Source organism: Camellia sinensis, chromosome 11 (genome assembly GCF_055761805.1).
Source record: "Camellia sinensis isolate YWXY chromosome 11, ASM5576180v1, whole genome shotgun sequence".
Lineage (NCBI taxonomy): Eukaryota > Viridiplantae > Streptophyta > Magnoliopsida > Ericales > Theaceae > Camellia > Camellia sinensis.
The window spans coordinates 60,480,397-60,496,419 of NC_138971.1; the positions used below are offsets into that span (position 1 = coordinate 60,480,397).

General features: G+C 45.0%; 1 protein-coding gene across 1 annotated transcript in view; it reads left to right on the forward strand.

The window, feature by feature from the left end:
• LOC145802356 (uncharacterized) overlaps positions 1-15,205 on the forward strand; it is a 40,285-nt gene extending 25,080 nt beyond the window's left edge. The window contains exons 2-3 of the mRNA XM_082895062.1: positions 13,436-13,723; positions 13,976-15,205. Of these exons, the coding sequence (XP_082751188.1) occupies positions 13,436-13,723; positions 13,976-15,205 (1,518 nt within the window). The remainder of the gene's footprint in view (positions 1-13,435; positions 13,724-13,975) is intronic.
• Positions 15,206-16,023: the final 818 nt, after the last annotated feature.

Genomic DNA, 16,023 nt, shown 5'->3' on the forward strand with positions numbered 1-16,023 from the left:
TAACCTTCTTGTTGAAAGCCCGGGCAATTTTGCGCTGATAACCTTGAACATGGTACAGTGCTTTCAGTCTTCTCTCATCAAAAAGCATGAGCTCTTCAAATCTGCTCTGCTGCCAATCTACTTCGGCTATTTGACACTCAGCCAGTACTCGCAAAGACGGAACCTCAATTTCAATAGGTAGAACGGCCTCCATCCCATAAACCAATGAATATGGAGTCGCCCCAGTAGAAGTTCTAATTGAAGTCCGGTAGCCCTACAGAGCAAATGGCAGCTTATCTGGCCAGTCCCGGTAGGTTTCCACCATCATCTGCAGTATGTGCTTGATGTTCTTGTTGGCAGCCTCAACCGCTCCATTGGTTTACGGCCGGTATGTGGATGACTTATGAAAAGCCACGTTGTATTTCTCCAACAAGTCAATCACTTCCTTCTTGAAGTGGGAACCATTATCTGAAATGATCTCGTTTGGGACCCTATAAAGACAGATGATGTTGTTTCTGATAAACTTTGCAACGTGCGACGCCTTCAACACCGCATAAGATTGGGCCTCAACCCACTTTGTGAAATAATCTATCGCGACTAGGATGAACTCATGCCCATTTGACCCCTTCAGAGTAACAGCCCCGATCACATCGATTCCCCAAACTGAGAATGGCCATGGCGAAGTCATATTGTACAACTTCGACGGCGGAATGTTCATGCGGTTGGCATGGATCTGACACTTGTGGCATCGCCGAACAAAGCCGATACAATCCTCCTCCATGGTGGACCAATAATAACCTTGTATGAGGATCTTTCGTGCCAGCATTACCTCGTTCATATGCACACCGCATTCCCCTCCATGGATGGCCTCCATCAGGCGTTTCGATTCTTCAGCTTCAACGCACAGCTTATGCATTCCCAAATGACCTCTCTTATACAATTTACCTCCGCAAATGATGAACTGAACGGCCATTCTTCTGATTGCCCTTTTATCCTTGGCATTTACCCCTAGTGGATATGCTTCTTCTCCAAGAAATTCCAAATATCGTAATACCAAGGGTTCTCATCTTGAACCTCATCTATAGCAGCAATTGACTCGTAAGCCGGCACAAATTTCTGGTCGATAATGACTGGACGCATCCGGACTCCAAACGGGATGTCTATCATGGAAGATAGAGTTGCTAGTGAATCTGCGAACCTGTTGTTTTCTCTTAGTAGATGAGTGAAGTTTAGCTTCTCAAATCGAGGACTCAGCAGGTCCAAGGTTTGGTGATACATTATCATCTTTTCTTTTTTGACTTTCCAGTCTCCTTTTGCTTGAGACACAACAAGGTTCGAGTCCCCGATGACGTCCAACCGTTTTGCCCCTAGTTCTAGGGCTGCTTCTAGACCGGCAATGCATGCCTCATATTTTACTTCGTTCTTCGAGACTTTGAATCGAAGTTTGAATGCTAGAAGGATACGGGAATTGTCGGGTGCTATCAGTAACACCCCTATCCCATACCCCGTACTGGTTTGACGCTCTGTCAAAGTACATCATCCAAGTTTCGTCATCGATATGCAAAATGGCCTCATCTGGGAATAAGTACTCAACTACTTCACCTCCTTCCACTGGATGATCGGCAAAGAATTCTACTATTGCACTTCCCTTGACTAACTTGCGCGTCACATATTTCAGATCGAATTCGGAAAGCAACAGCAACCAATGAGCTAGCCTACCCGTAAGTGCCGGTTTCTCGAAGAGATATTTGATGGGATCTAGTCGTGAAACCAACATTACGGAGTGAGCTAACAGGTAATGCCGCAGCTTCCTGGTAGCCCATACCAAAGCTAAGCAAGCCTTTTCCAATGGTGTGTAGCGAGTCTCATACTCTAGTATCTTCTTGCTCAGATAATAGATGGCTCTCTCCACTTTGTCCTCTGATTCTTGCGCGAGCATGCAACCCATTGTAGTCTCAGTTACTGAAAGATACAAAATCAACGGTCTCCCCTGCTCTGGCAGTGACAACACGGGCGGGTTCTGTAAGTACTCCTTAATCTGTTCAAAAGTAGCTTGGCATCGACCGTCCCATTGGAATTTCTTTCTTTCTTCAGGAGGCCAAAAAGTGGTTCACAAGTCAAGGTTAATTTTGAGATAAACCGTCTTATGAATTGCACTTTACCCAGAAAGCCTCGCACCTCCTTTTCAGTCCTTGGTGGCGGCATTGCTAGGATGGCCTTGATTTTGGAAGGGTCGACTTCGATACCTCTCTGTGTAATCAGAAACCCCAGAATTTTCCCTGCTGTAACACCAAACGTACACTTCTGAGGATTCAGCCGCAACCGAAATTCTCTGATCCTTTGAAAAAACTTTTGTAAGGCGGTGTAGTGGCCCTTTCTTTTCTTGGACTTGACAATCATGTCGTCCACGTACACCTCAACCTCTTTGTGGATCATGTCGTGCAATATTATGGTCGCGGCCCGTTGATATGTAGCTCCAGCGTTCTTCAGCCCAAATGGCATTACCCTGTAGCAATAAGTCCCCCACGGGGTGGTGAATGCAGTCTTTTCTCGGTCTTCAGGTGCCATCACTATCTGGTTGTAGCCCGAAAAGCTATCCATGAACGAAAGTAAAGCATGCCTCGCTGTGAAGTCCACTAGCTCGTCGATATACAGCAAGGGGAAGTCGTCCTTCGGACTAGCTCTGTTCAAATCCCTGAAATCCACGCATACTCGAATCCTGCCATCCTTCTTCGGCACCGGAACGATGTTGGCCAACCAAGTTGGGTATTCGGATACCAGCAGGAAACCTGTGTCAATTTGCTTGGTGACCTCTTCCTTAATCTTGAGAGCCCAGTCCGGGCAGATCCTTCTGAGTTTTTGTTTAACGGGTCGGGCCTCGGGGTCAAGAGGGATCCGGTGCTGTACAATCTCAGGATCGATTTCAGGCATGTCTTCATAGGCATGTCTTCATAGGACCACGCAAAAACATCTTTGAAATCTTTTAATAAAGCAACTAAGCGCTCGCATTCCTCCAAAGACAACGTGGACCCGATCTGGACTAGCCGCGGGTCCTCCTCAGTACCAATATTCACAGTAGTGATTTTATCCATTAAGGGTTTGACAAATCTTTCCTGCTCTTGTTCAATTAAGCGTTGCAAAACTGGAGGAATTTCTTCATTGTCGTTTTCATCAAAATTTTGAAAGTCTGAGTTAATGCAATAAATCAAGGGCACAGAAAAGTACTCAAAAACCACAGCCACACTATTCTCATTAAGCACATCCAACTCGTCCGATTCTTCGGTTATAATAGACTCAAAAGAGAAAGAAAAAGACGACCTAGACAGGACTGTGGTATCCGGGTTATCACTCCCTGGAATACCGGACTCAGACTTAGTCGAGCTGGAACCTGATTCCGACTCAACAGACTTGGTGGAATCAGATTCCAACTCACTACCTGACCCGGTGCTGCTTGACAAAAATCCCTCTTCATACCGCCAAATAAGAGAGGGTGCGATAGATGCATCCAAAATGTTTGCTGGTAGGCCCGCAGCCGTTTCATTCCCGATCACGCATACCGAGAAGTTATCCCCCAAGCACTTTTGTTCGATCGAAGGATCTGAAAGTAGACACATTTCACTTTCGGCGTCCTCAGACTCCACTTTCTTGCTCTGCTCAGCCTCAGCTAATGGGTCCGTCTGCTCTTCGGCAACGCCATTCCCGGATAACTGCAGGTCAAAGAAGATCTCAAAGCCTAGTATGTGCTTCCTCTCCGCGTTCAACCATGGTTCCGAGAAGCCACAAAATGGAAAGTCCTCCCCCTCCTAGACAAAGCATCCGTTTAGGGTATCCTGGATGGGCCGGTGCATTAACTCATATGGCTTCCCTGCCTTTTTTGCTCTGGCTCTCCCATCCATCTCCTTACCTTTCCTTATCCAATCCTCTTTGGTGGGTAGATAACCCAAGCCAAAGGTGTGTGGGTTGTGTGGCACTTCAGCCAACGTTGCAACGCCCTTCCGGCCGCTCTTTTCCAATCCCATCCCGGGGATGTGTTCAAGCTTGTTCATGAGGTATACTGATTGAGCACTGACATACACCGCCTCATTAACAGCCAAAATGTTCTGCACGACCCGGGCCTCAGCTAGAGTGAAACTGGATAAGAACACATCCTCCATACCGTGCTCAATTTCCAGGACTGGTGTAGATACCTCTGGTGGTGGATGGATCGATGAATTCCCAAAAACAATGGCTACTCCCTTCCCATGGGGGTATTTCACCATCTGATGTAAGGTGGACGAAACTGCCTTCACCTGGTGCAGCCACGGCCGCCCCAAGAGTAGATTGAAGGTCGCAGGAACTTCTAAGACGTAAAAGTCAATCTCATGCTGTCCCGGCCCAACCTTGGTCTGAATTTTTACTGTCTCCATTACTTCTCTGCTTGTGTTATTATATGCCTGAATCACCTGGGCTGTCGGCACAAAGTCCGTGGTCTTTAAACCGATTGCATATGCGGTTCTTGCCGGGCACACATTGATGGCAGACCCTGTGTCGACAAGCACCACGGGTATCCATTTGTTTCTACACTCCACAGAGATGTAAAGTGGCTTGTTATGGTTCGCACCCTCAGGTGGTAGTTCTTTGTCAGAGAAAGTCAACATCGAGGTAGCCCCTCCCAGAAAAACTAAGCCCACCAGCTATTCGGGCGTGGTGTCTATTGAGAGCTTGGCCTTGTCCATGGCCGATAAGACAGCTTGTCGATGCACTCGTGATGCCATAAGCAGTCCCCAGATGGAGATGTCTGCCTGTATCTTTTTCAACTGCTTCAGTACAGCCTCTTCTTCAAGTTGCTTCTCTTTCTGTTTCTCCGCCTCCTTATCTTTTCCAGAAGCCTCTGGCTGATCTAGATGTGGGGGCTTGAAATACCGCCCGCTTCTAGTCATTTGATCGACTTTGCCGATGTACCAGCTATCGTCTGGCTGGTTGCTTCCTCAATCCTTATCCGTGTGGGCAAGACATAGATCATCGTCTTCCCACCACATTCCGTCGGCAGCCAACAGACACCTGTCCGGCTCCGGTGTAATTTTACTCGCAGCATTCTCTATCCTCATACATACAGCACTTTCAGTCCCCTCAGGGGCCTTAGCTTTCCTGATTCTCTCAGAATCCCTGAACCTTTCTTGTTCCAACTGCGTCAGTACAGCTGGCTGTTCAACACTTCCCGCATTCACAATGCCCAAGTCTTGAGCAAAATTCTTAGCACCGGCGCTCTCCGGCGATGCATTCTGATCTCCGGCCCTTCTGGCCACAACTGATGTTCTTGCCCCTGCCGGGCCCCGTTCCAACTGAGTTTCATCGACAACATCTGGTAGGTCATCAAGCCACCCGGTGACCTCTGCTGACTCCTCAAAATCTGACCAGTTGACTACCATGCCCTCTGGATCTTGTTCATTGAAAAATTGGAGGTTAGCAAAGTCCCCTTCCACAGCTGCCAAGTCATCTATCCTCTAACCAGATTCATCCCCCTGTATCACACAAAGCTCTACCCCTGCCGACAATTCCACATTTGGCCCAACCTAGCCTACTGATAGAATATAGTCACTCGGACTGTATACCTCCTCAGCAAAACTCCCAAATTCCTCAGATTCTGACTCAACAATCCCATTCTCCCCTGAAATCTCCCATGTTCTGTCTTCGACAGTCACCACCATTGGTTCGGGTTGGGTTCTGGAGATGTTCAACATGCAAAAGTTAGTGCAGTCAAGAAGGAGCACCTCCGGCTTGGGTAGGTGGGACAGGGTGATATATATGCTAGGATCGTAAGACACGACCCCAGTCTGGATAAAGTTGATACGTTTGGCGGGTGGAGCTTGGTTGTGCGGTGGGAGAGGGCTTGTTGTGACATTGGATTTTTCTGGAGACACAATCACCTGCTTGTCAACGAGATCCTGAATCTCGTGACGCAATCTAAAACATTGGTCAGTGTCGTAACCATGTCGTTGGTGATATGCGCAGTATTTTGCTGGGTTATGAGAGGGAGGGAGTGGATTTGGCAATGGCCTCGGCTCTAGGGGCTTTAGGTGCCCTTTCCTGATTAATACCCCCAGAGCCTTGGACAGGGGCATATATAATGGGGTGAAGGTTCTCTGGCCTCGAGGTTGGTATTTAGTGGTTTGTGTGTTGCTTCCAGACGCGCTGGAGAAAGGTATAGCTGCCATGGGTCTTGGAGGGGGAATGGTGGTGACTATGCTTACTTTTGAAGCTCTAGCATTTGTAGCATTGCTGGTGCCTGTATTGTTGTTGCGGTTGAAGGTTCTTCTGGGTTGCTCTCTGTCATTATCAATCAAGCCCTGCTTCAAGACATCCTCAATCTATACTCTCATCTCATGCAAATCTGAAAAGGTAGGGAAAGGGAGCACGATCATTTTCTGCATCAGCTTAGGCTGGAGATTGCGCACAATCATCCGGATTTGATCTTTATCAGTAGGCCTTAGGGTCATCATTGAGGCCTTCGCCCTCCACTTGGCTACGAACTCCGAAAAGCTCTCCTTAGGCTCCTGCCTTGTTGTCTCAAGATCACGGGTTGTAATCTCGATTTACGTGTTATAGGAGTATTGTGCAATAAAAGCCTCGGCCATCTCATCCCAGTTCCACTTAACATCGTCTTCTAATTTTGCGTACCAGATAGCGGCCACACCCGACAGGGTCTGGCTGAATAATGAAAGCTTCTGCGATCTGGTGAGGCCCATTGGCCGTAGTATATCTGAGAACAATCGGAGATGCACCATGGGATCCCCAGATCCGTCAAAGCGGTCGATTTGTGGCATTTTGAACCTATCTGGAAGCGTCACAGCCACGTCAGTGTACCCGTCCTCAATGTCTGGGATGGACTTTACCCGTTGGGATTTCTTGAACAACTTCTCAAGCTTGCTCAATTTCAATGCTGTAGGGTCGACCACTAACTCGAAGGGAGAATTCGGTAGATTGGCAGGTGTTTTAGATAGCTGGGGTAAAATTGGGAGCGGAGCCGGCCCTACCGGAATGTCCATACCTTCCTGGACATTGGGTGTTTCCCCGGGTGTCTGAACCCCTGGTAGTGGAGGAGCTTGATGTGAAGCAGATGCCCCGGTTTGTTGTTACAGCCTGGCAATTAATTCTGCTTGTTGGGCCATGATCTCGGCTTGTTGTTTGGCAAATTTATCTCGACGAACAGCGTCCTGCTGCATGGCTCTCATGGTCTCCTGCATCTAACGCATCATTTCCTCAACTCCTGTCGTTCCTGCCATATTGCCCTGATCTATCTGAACTACCGGTAGGTCTAACTCTGGAGTAGCCTCGGGAAGCTCAACCTGACTGTTCAAAGTCCACTAATCTGGCAATCTTTGCTCGGATACACTGCGTTTTCTCGACCTCCGTCTGATAACTGGGGGTAGAGAATGGAACATTGGTTGTCCGTCGACCAGATCCTCAGATCGATTGAGTCGGCGACCTCTTGTCCAAAGTGCTTGGGGAATATTTGCTTGGTCTGAGGCAATTGTGCTAAACTACCTAACAAAAAGATAAATAAAACAATAATAAGGAAATAAACAACCAGACAAACGGACAGCATAATGGCTTTAAATAAATACACAACACACAGTTGGGCATCACAACACACAGTCGATAAGCTGAAAATACAGTTCTCAAACACTGATCATTATCCCCAAATGATTGCCTCCAAAACTGAATCTAAAACCCGCAAATAACTGATCCCCAAAATACTAATCTGGTGTCCGCAGGCCTGATGCCCAAACTTGCAAACTGATACATGCATTCCTGTAGAGATGCACTCTAAAAGCACATAACAAGCAAGTGAGAGCCAAAACACCCCTATGTTAGGGTAGGACTTCCCTGTCCTATTTTGTCAGGAACTAGGGTATCACTACGCACGCAGCGGTTTCAAACAACCTATGATCGGGTAAGCAACCTGTCCTAGCTTGGAATGGTCACTATGGATTCCGAATATGCACTAGGTCAAATGGTCAAAAAGGGTGCCCCGATAAAACCGGGGTTTGTGTTCCCGTCGTGGCAGAGCCCGCAACCGGTCAGCCTTATGGCACGCTTCGCAAAGCGAGCCTCCGGCAAACCGTTCAGGAACCGCATACAGAAAACACGGTGTCCTAGGCGCACCAATGCAAATGTAATGCAAAGAAACACATAAGTGTAGTCAAAACCAAATATCACGAGCTTGAGTCAAGTTCTCTAACTCCCCAGCAGAGTCACCAGAAACTGTGGACGTCCCCGAACGTCCTAGGAGGGAAATCCCATTCTGTTCATTGGGGCTCACTACAGTTCGGACTCAAATTGTCACGGTCCTGTATCTAATCTCGCAGAGTGCAATGCAAGACCGATGAATCATCAAAGAGTCTAAATCCGGCAAATCGTTTTTGAAAACATATTTTTTTGAAAGAAGTGCCAAACATGGACTGCTTTGCCAGATACAGAGTCGCCACCTAAATATTTTATTTTAGGGAATTTAGGAAACCCTGACTTGTTTGCCTAAGGCCACGTGTCCGTCATCACCAAAGTTGCCTCGGCTCGGGAACTTGGGTACGATTGGGGAAGGTCACTTCGTGAGCACCCCTGCTTGCCCGATCAAAGATCGGCCTCTACTAACCATGATATCGAGTTTTGAAAACATTATGTGCTCTTATTCCGATTATTAGCCTAGAATTGCTACGTGATGCACACAGCATACAAGTATAGACTGGGTCGCCTGAATTGGAACAAAACATCTCATGTTTGTTTTGAAAACGGTTTGCTACTTGCAAGTAGGCTAAAATACAGATTTTACCACCCTCGGGTGGGCTTAGAAAACATGATTTTGCCACTATCTAGTGGGCTTAAAACTCACAATCAATGCATTATTCCAATTCAGATAACCTAACCTTCACCCACAGGCACTCAGGCAGGTATATCACATAAGCAAATAGCCTCATGGTAAGCATGCTATCATGGCAGTCACTCACACGCATGCAAGGATGCTAAAGCATAAAACTTACCGAGTACTCCAAGCCAAAATAGAAGCTGATTAGAAATCATGCTTGAATCCTAACTATGCTGGAATACCTAATGCAACACATGAAAAATGCAACTAAAATAGGCTCGGCTATTCTACAATGGCATGTGAAATGTTACAACTAACACGTATTCAACTCGGAATTGAAATACAATGCAGTTAGTATGATGTGCCGAACCCGGTGCATGCAAGACAGATGAATGAATGCAAACATGCGAGCATAAGTATGCTAATTGAAACATGCCCTAATCTAACCATCATAAACTGGTAAATAAAAGGAAGAAAGACGTGGGGTTAGAAGACATACATCACACACACGTACACTTATTACAACATTGCCCCCCTCGAGGGGTCTGAATAAATAACACAGCCCGAATAAATAATTACAGTCCGAATGAATGATTAAATATTACAAAACCCTAGTTAATTAACAAATTAACTAGGAAAGCAAATAAACTAGCATGCAAATTTATGGACTGCTTCAGCTCTATTCCGAATGATGAAAGATGCATGCTCGAGTTGCCTTGCGCAGAAATCCATTGCGATGCCCCGATTCGCCTCTGTTTGCAATTAATCCTAGAATACTGTGCAAGGCTTTAGAAAGTTGCTGATTTCTGATTTGCTGCAACAGAGAGCAAGAAAGGGGCATGGCAAAGTATTTTCACATATGTATGCATACCTCGATCCTCGTGCCACCAATCACGCATCTCGATGCACGATGGCCGAGGAGTTGAATTGTACGACTCGATGTGAAATGAATGCACATATAAACACAACAAGGCCTGGACTCCATCATGGTTAGTTCGGAGTGTCGGCGACCGGGAATTGAGACACGTTTCGTCACTTTGAGTATGAAACGCCCCTCGTTTCCCGTGTTTGGACTAACTCCTACTCCAAACACAATGCAATATGCATGACATGCACAAATGCAACTAGCATGCAATCCTAATGCAATGTGACCTAACCATGCAAACATGCAAGGATGAGATGCAAACATGCTACTAGCATACACAATGCGACTAACGACCGAGCATACGCGATGCTATGGACTAAAATGGCATGCACATTGCATGTGATGTAACATGGCATACGCAATGCTCTAACATGCAACCTAGCATACGCAATGCTATGGACTAAAATGGCATACACAATGCTCTAACATTCAACCTAGCATACGCAATGCTATGGACTAAAATGGCATACACGATGTACGATGGGCTTAAACCAACATGAGTAGACCTCAGCCACACTCACATCAGTGGCCATATGATGGAAATAAGACAACCGAAACACATACAAACATGCACGATGCAAGGGATCGATCCTAAGGGATCAAATGCCACCCTACCAAAGCATGGAAAAGGATGCAATATGGCATACAAACACACAAATTCCAGCTCTGAAACATGATACAAAATGGTCCCGAAACATGCAAACATGGCACACAATGCAAGCTAAGGGGCCCGGGTACCGAAACTAGTGAAGTGCGTTACACTAGAGGTACCCAAAGCAATGCACTAATGGAAAAACCAACCCAAAACAGACCCTAGGCAGGTCTGAAACAGTGGGGAAATGGCCTAAAATGATGGCTCGAAATGCAACGAAATGGAGCTTATTCAATGGTCGGTAAATGAGGCATACAAGCCCGACTCTCAAACGCATTTAAAGAGTATAAAACATGACAATATGGCATTCAAACAAGCTCTGAAATATGATGTATAATGGCCCCAAAACAAGGAAATACCTCAGTATATGCACATAATGGACCCCGAAACTCAAAGCCAAGCATGGGTATTGAACTACAAGCATGCAAAAGAAATATCATTCGACCACAAGACCCAAAAAAAGAGCTAGGGCAGTCCAAAATATGCACAAGATCAGTTTAAGGAATGGCCAAAAAGAGCTAAAATCAAGAGTCAACAAAGCATGCAAATAAAGCTAGTGAACCATGATTTACACTATAGCTATATGAAGCACATGAGAGCTCACCAAACCAGCCAAAAATAGAAGTATGCCATGCTAAAATATACCCAAATAACCACTGAAACTCAGTCAATGCATGTTAGAATGAGGTGCTCCTTTGAGAGGCCAACAAGAGGTTGTTCAACACATACAAGATAGACATGCAACATGGCAAAACCACCTTTGGAAATTAGTTATGAGGGTCCTAAAACTCACCAAAAAGGCTCTGAAATGGGTCAATGAAGCATGTAAATGAAAGCCCCTTTGAAAGGCCTTGGATGGGATTGCTCTACACGTGCAAAATAGACACTTCATATGGCCAAAAGGGCTCTGGACAGAGCTAAGGCAGACCTTAGAACTCACTAAATAGGGCCTGAAATGTGACTTCACAACATGCAAGTAGGGGCCCCTTTGGAAGGCCAAAAGGGCCAACAATCAAGACAATGAGAGAGGGGGTCACCCCCCCTCTGATTTTGGCTCTCAAAATAGTGTCCTAGCCACTGAAAATCCATTGGATTTCAGTGGCTAGGAGGCCAAACAAAGCATGAAACAAAGGCCTAGATGCAAGGCTCAAAACAAGAGGCAAACAAGCATACAAGGGGGTAGATGACCCCCAACAGAAAAATTCCCTTAACTAAACTTCAAGAGGGGCTCAAAAAAAGACTCTTTTTAGTTTATGACAAATCTCAAAGATTCTTGTAAGTAAGGCTAAGATAGGAAGCAAAATAAGCCTACAAAGAGGGATGGAGCATACAAGGAGGTAGATGACCTCAAAAAGAAAAGTGTCCTGAATCAAACTTCAAGAGGAGCTCAAAATAAGACACTTTTTAGTTTAAGATGAAACCCAAAAATGCTTTCAAATAAGGCTAAAGAATGAAGCAAGATAATGTAAAAATGGGAAAAATAGAGACTTACCCTTGTAGAGAAGACCTCCAGCAACTTCTGGACCAAGATGGTGAGCCTTCAACCTCTACAAATCAGTTCCAAGATGTTTGGATGGATGGTGGAGGTGTTGTGGTAAGGGTTGGTGTGCAAATGGCCAAGAATGATGGAGTTTAGAGCTTGGGATGGAGAGATATGAAGAGTTGTATGCAAAGTGCCTTAACCAAATTCTTCAACCCTTGCAAATGGAGAGGAGGGTTTGTTTTATAGAGGAAGAAGGCCAAGGCTTCTTGGAGAAGCCTCAAGTAAAAAGGCCAAGCTTCTAAAAGAAGCTAAGTAAAATGGTCAAGCTTCTCTTAGAAGCTAAGCAAAAGGGTCAAAACCTCCTTAAGAAGACAAACAAGAGGGTCAAAATCTCAAAGGATGGGTCAAATGCTTCACAGTTGGCACAACTGTGTTGCACTTAGGAAGGCCAAAAAGCAGAAGGCTGGCCGACCAGCCAAGGTGGTCAGCTAACCACTTACCCTGGTCGGCCGACCAGGGTTCAAAAGGTTCAATGTGAAATACTGGTCAGCCATACCAGAAAGGTGGCCTCCCAGATGAGTACAACACAGCTGTATGGTGGGAGACCAGAAATTGTGGCCCAGAAGAGAGAAAAACCAGCTTTCTAGCAAGGTTCAAAAGGGTCAGGAAGAAAATCTGGTCGGCCTACCCATATTGGTGGCCTCCCAGATGAATACAACACAATGGTGGTATGGGAGACTAGAAATTATGGCCCAAAAGTGAGGAAAACCAGCTTTCTTATCAAGAAAACTGACTGGAGGAGAGAGAAAATGATTTCCAAAAGAATTGCTATTCTCCCACTATAGTACCACCTTCCAAACAATAAAAATAGGGTCCATACCAAAAATGAACCCGAACCGATGCAAAACGAGGGTTCGGGGGCCAAAACACGCGGCTTGGGGCCCCGAAAACAGGCTGTTAGGTATTGGAAGTGGCGTGCGACCACGAAGGTGGTCTCTCGGGCCACAGTGTCCCTCAAAAGAGAGGAAACAAGGTGTGTGCCAAAAATCAGAGCAAACGGAGATAGTTAAGCGGTCCCGAACCGAGGCACACGGCCGACGGCTCTAAAAACTAGAAACTGGTCTCTAAATGGGAAAAATGGCCTATGACCACGAAACGTAGCCTACGGCCACTGAGAGATGGTCTACGAGACCTCTCCTTTCCTTCAGGAAGAGAAAACAGAGAAAACAGGACTTGGTTTGCGAGCCGAGGCAAAGCACAAAAGAGTCCCGAAGTTCAGAGGCAAGGCTCGCAGCCGAGACTCTGAAACCTCAGAACGAGCACAATATGCATCATCACCGAGCGCTCAATTGGTGACATCTGAGTCTTAAGGTCGGTCAAAAATGGGGTGTCTACACTATAATAATTCATAATTTTCATTTTAAAATTATATACTATAGACTTGCTTATTCATAATTTTTACTAGACATACTAATGCCGCAACTTGACATAATATCCCTTACGATATATGTTTTTAAGAGTGCATCATAAATTCTTCTTTACAATAATTTTTAGTTATTGAGGAATTTAACAAGAGCAATGAGCATAGAAGAAGCTCTAAACATAAGGTTCATGCTGATTTTGAGTTGGAACTGTCAAGGGATGGGGCGACCCCTGACAGTCCAAATCCTCCGAGGGTTAACCCATCGTCCTTCGATAGTGTTTTTAATGGAGACCAAAAATAAGAGTGGGAAATTGGATAGAATTCAGCGTCGGTTGCAATTTTCTCATAAGTGCTATGTTGATCCTGAGGGCCTCTCGGGGGGCTTGGCGCTTTGGTGGACAGATGAGGTGGATGTTCAGGTCCGTCTTAAGTCAAAACATTTCTTTCGCAGTGTTGTTGGGACGGGCAGTTTGGATAGGAATTTGGCAGTATCCTTTGTGTATGCGCCTCCAAATCGAAAGCTCCGAAATGAATTTTGGGGGATCCTTCGTGATCAGGCCTTGGGCAATCGTTATCCCTGGTTATGTGTTGGGGACTTCAATCAAATAGGGTCTATGTAGGGAAAACAAGGAAGAGTGGAATGTAACAGAACTCAGATTTCTGGTTTTCAGGATATGTTGTCTGATTGTGCACTTATGGACTTGGAATTTAAGGGCAATGCTTTTACTTGGTCCAACAATCAGGTCAGCCAAGACAATGTACAAGAGAGATTGGACAAAGCTTTTGCAACTGCAGAATGGAGAGAACTATTTCCCTACGCCCAAGTGTTTCATGAGAGCCGAATTGGATCTGATCACTGTCCGGTTCTAATCAACTGCTGTGTCCCATCGAAGAAAATTCCTCATCAATTCAAATTTGAAACCATGTGGTCTACTAGTCCGAGATGCAGCGATGTTATTAAACAAGCATGGAATCAGTGCCCTCTTGGATTAACTATGTTCCAACTTGTTCAACGTCTAAAATCTTGTCACAGAAGTTTAATGGAATGGTGTAAGGACGAATTTGGGAACAACAAGTTGAAAATAGATTTGCTCAAAGGCAGGCTGGATGCAATTCACTGCCAACCACCCTCCGAAGATAATTTTCATGCACAATACTCAATTCAGGCTAAATTGGAGGTTTCATTGGAAATGGAGGAAATGTTTTTACACCAACGGTCACGGGTCAATTGGCTCTCTTATGGGGATCAAAACTCCGCCTTTTTTCTTGCTACTCTCATTCAAAGATGTCAACGGAACCAACTGTTGAGGCTCAAATCTGAGGAGGGGGTTTGGCTGGAAATTGATGAGGAAATCAATAATCAGTTACATGGGTACTTTTCTAGTCTCTTCTTATCTGGTGGGGCGAGGAATATGGAGGAGGCCTTAGCGGTGGTGTATCCTGTTATCATAGGGGATATGAATGAGAGACTTACCAGGACTGTCTCAGAGGAGGAGATCAAGACAGCGGTATTTCAACTTGGATCAATCAAAGCCCCAGGTCCTGATGAGTACCTGGGGTTTTTTTACCAACATTATTGGGAGGCCATTGGGCCTGGAGTGTGTCAGGCGATTCAAAGTTTTTTTGATAGAGGTTTCTTACTCAAGGAGATGAACCAAACCAATCTTGTCCTCATTCCCAAGGTTAAGACCCCTGAAAAGTTATCACAGTTCAGACCAATCAGTTTGTGCAATTTACATCTGAAAATCATCACCAAGATCTTGGCTAATCGACTGAAGAGCATTTTGGGTGGTGTCATTTCTTCAAACCAGTCGGCCTTTGTCCCAGGACATCTAATCCAGGATAATATTTTGGTGGCTCACGAAGCTTTCCACTTCCTCTGTGACAACCCTCACTACTGATTAATGCTAATCTATGATTAGGCATGTTAATTGATTGACTGACTGAAGCACTGAACTGATTGATTGAGTGTGTCTGTCCAAGTGCATTTCTATCTGTTCGACTGTCAAATTATCTGTTCATGTTTTATGTTTTAAACTGCAAATTGAAGGCCTTATCGGCGGCCGAGCCAGAAATTGATTAGCGTTATGTGCTAATTAGAATGTATAGAATTTTATGGTATATTTACTTGAAATGTGATTTGGTATGATTAAATTAGATTAAATAGCATTGAAACACAAAAGTCCAAGTATTTACCATAATGCCATGTTAGTGGACCACTTAGGCAACACATGTTGAAGCCCTATTACATTTAAACAAAACATTTGTTCAGCCACTCTTGAGCCCTCAACCGACTAAGAGAGAGAAAGTGTGAGAGAATTGAGTTGTTCTTGAGAGTTTTAGCTGGGAATTTGAAGAATCATAGAAGAGATTGCCTACTTGAGCTTCTAGTCTTATAATTGGAGACATAAGGTAGAGTTTATACCTTCTTGTTCATGAATTCGAGTCATTTTATTGCATGGCATGAAAGTCTAGAGATTAAAGACATGAATTAGCTTCATATGTTGAATTAAGAGCTAAATCCATGCATGCATGTTGCCATTCTTGAGTGTTGAAGTTAATGTTCATGAAATTCCACATGCATGTTCATATTTTTGCAATGGACCATGAATTCATCTTGTTTTTGAGGGAATTGGCTCATTAGAGCATGTAATTGAAGCTTTGATCTTGGTTAAATACTTGCATGTCACATTAAAGCTATGTTCTTGAAATTTGGCTC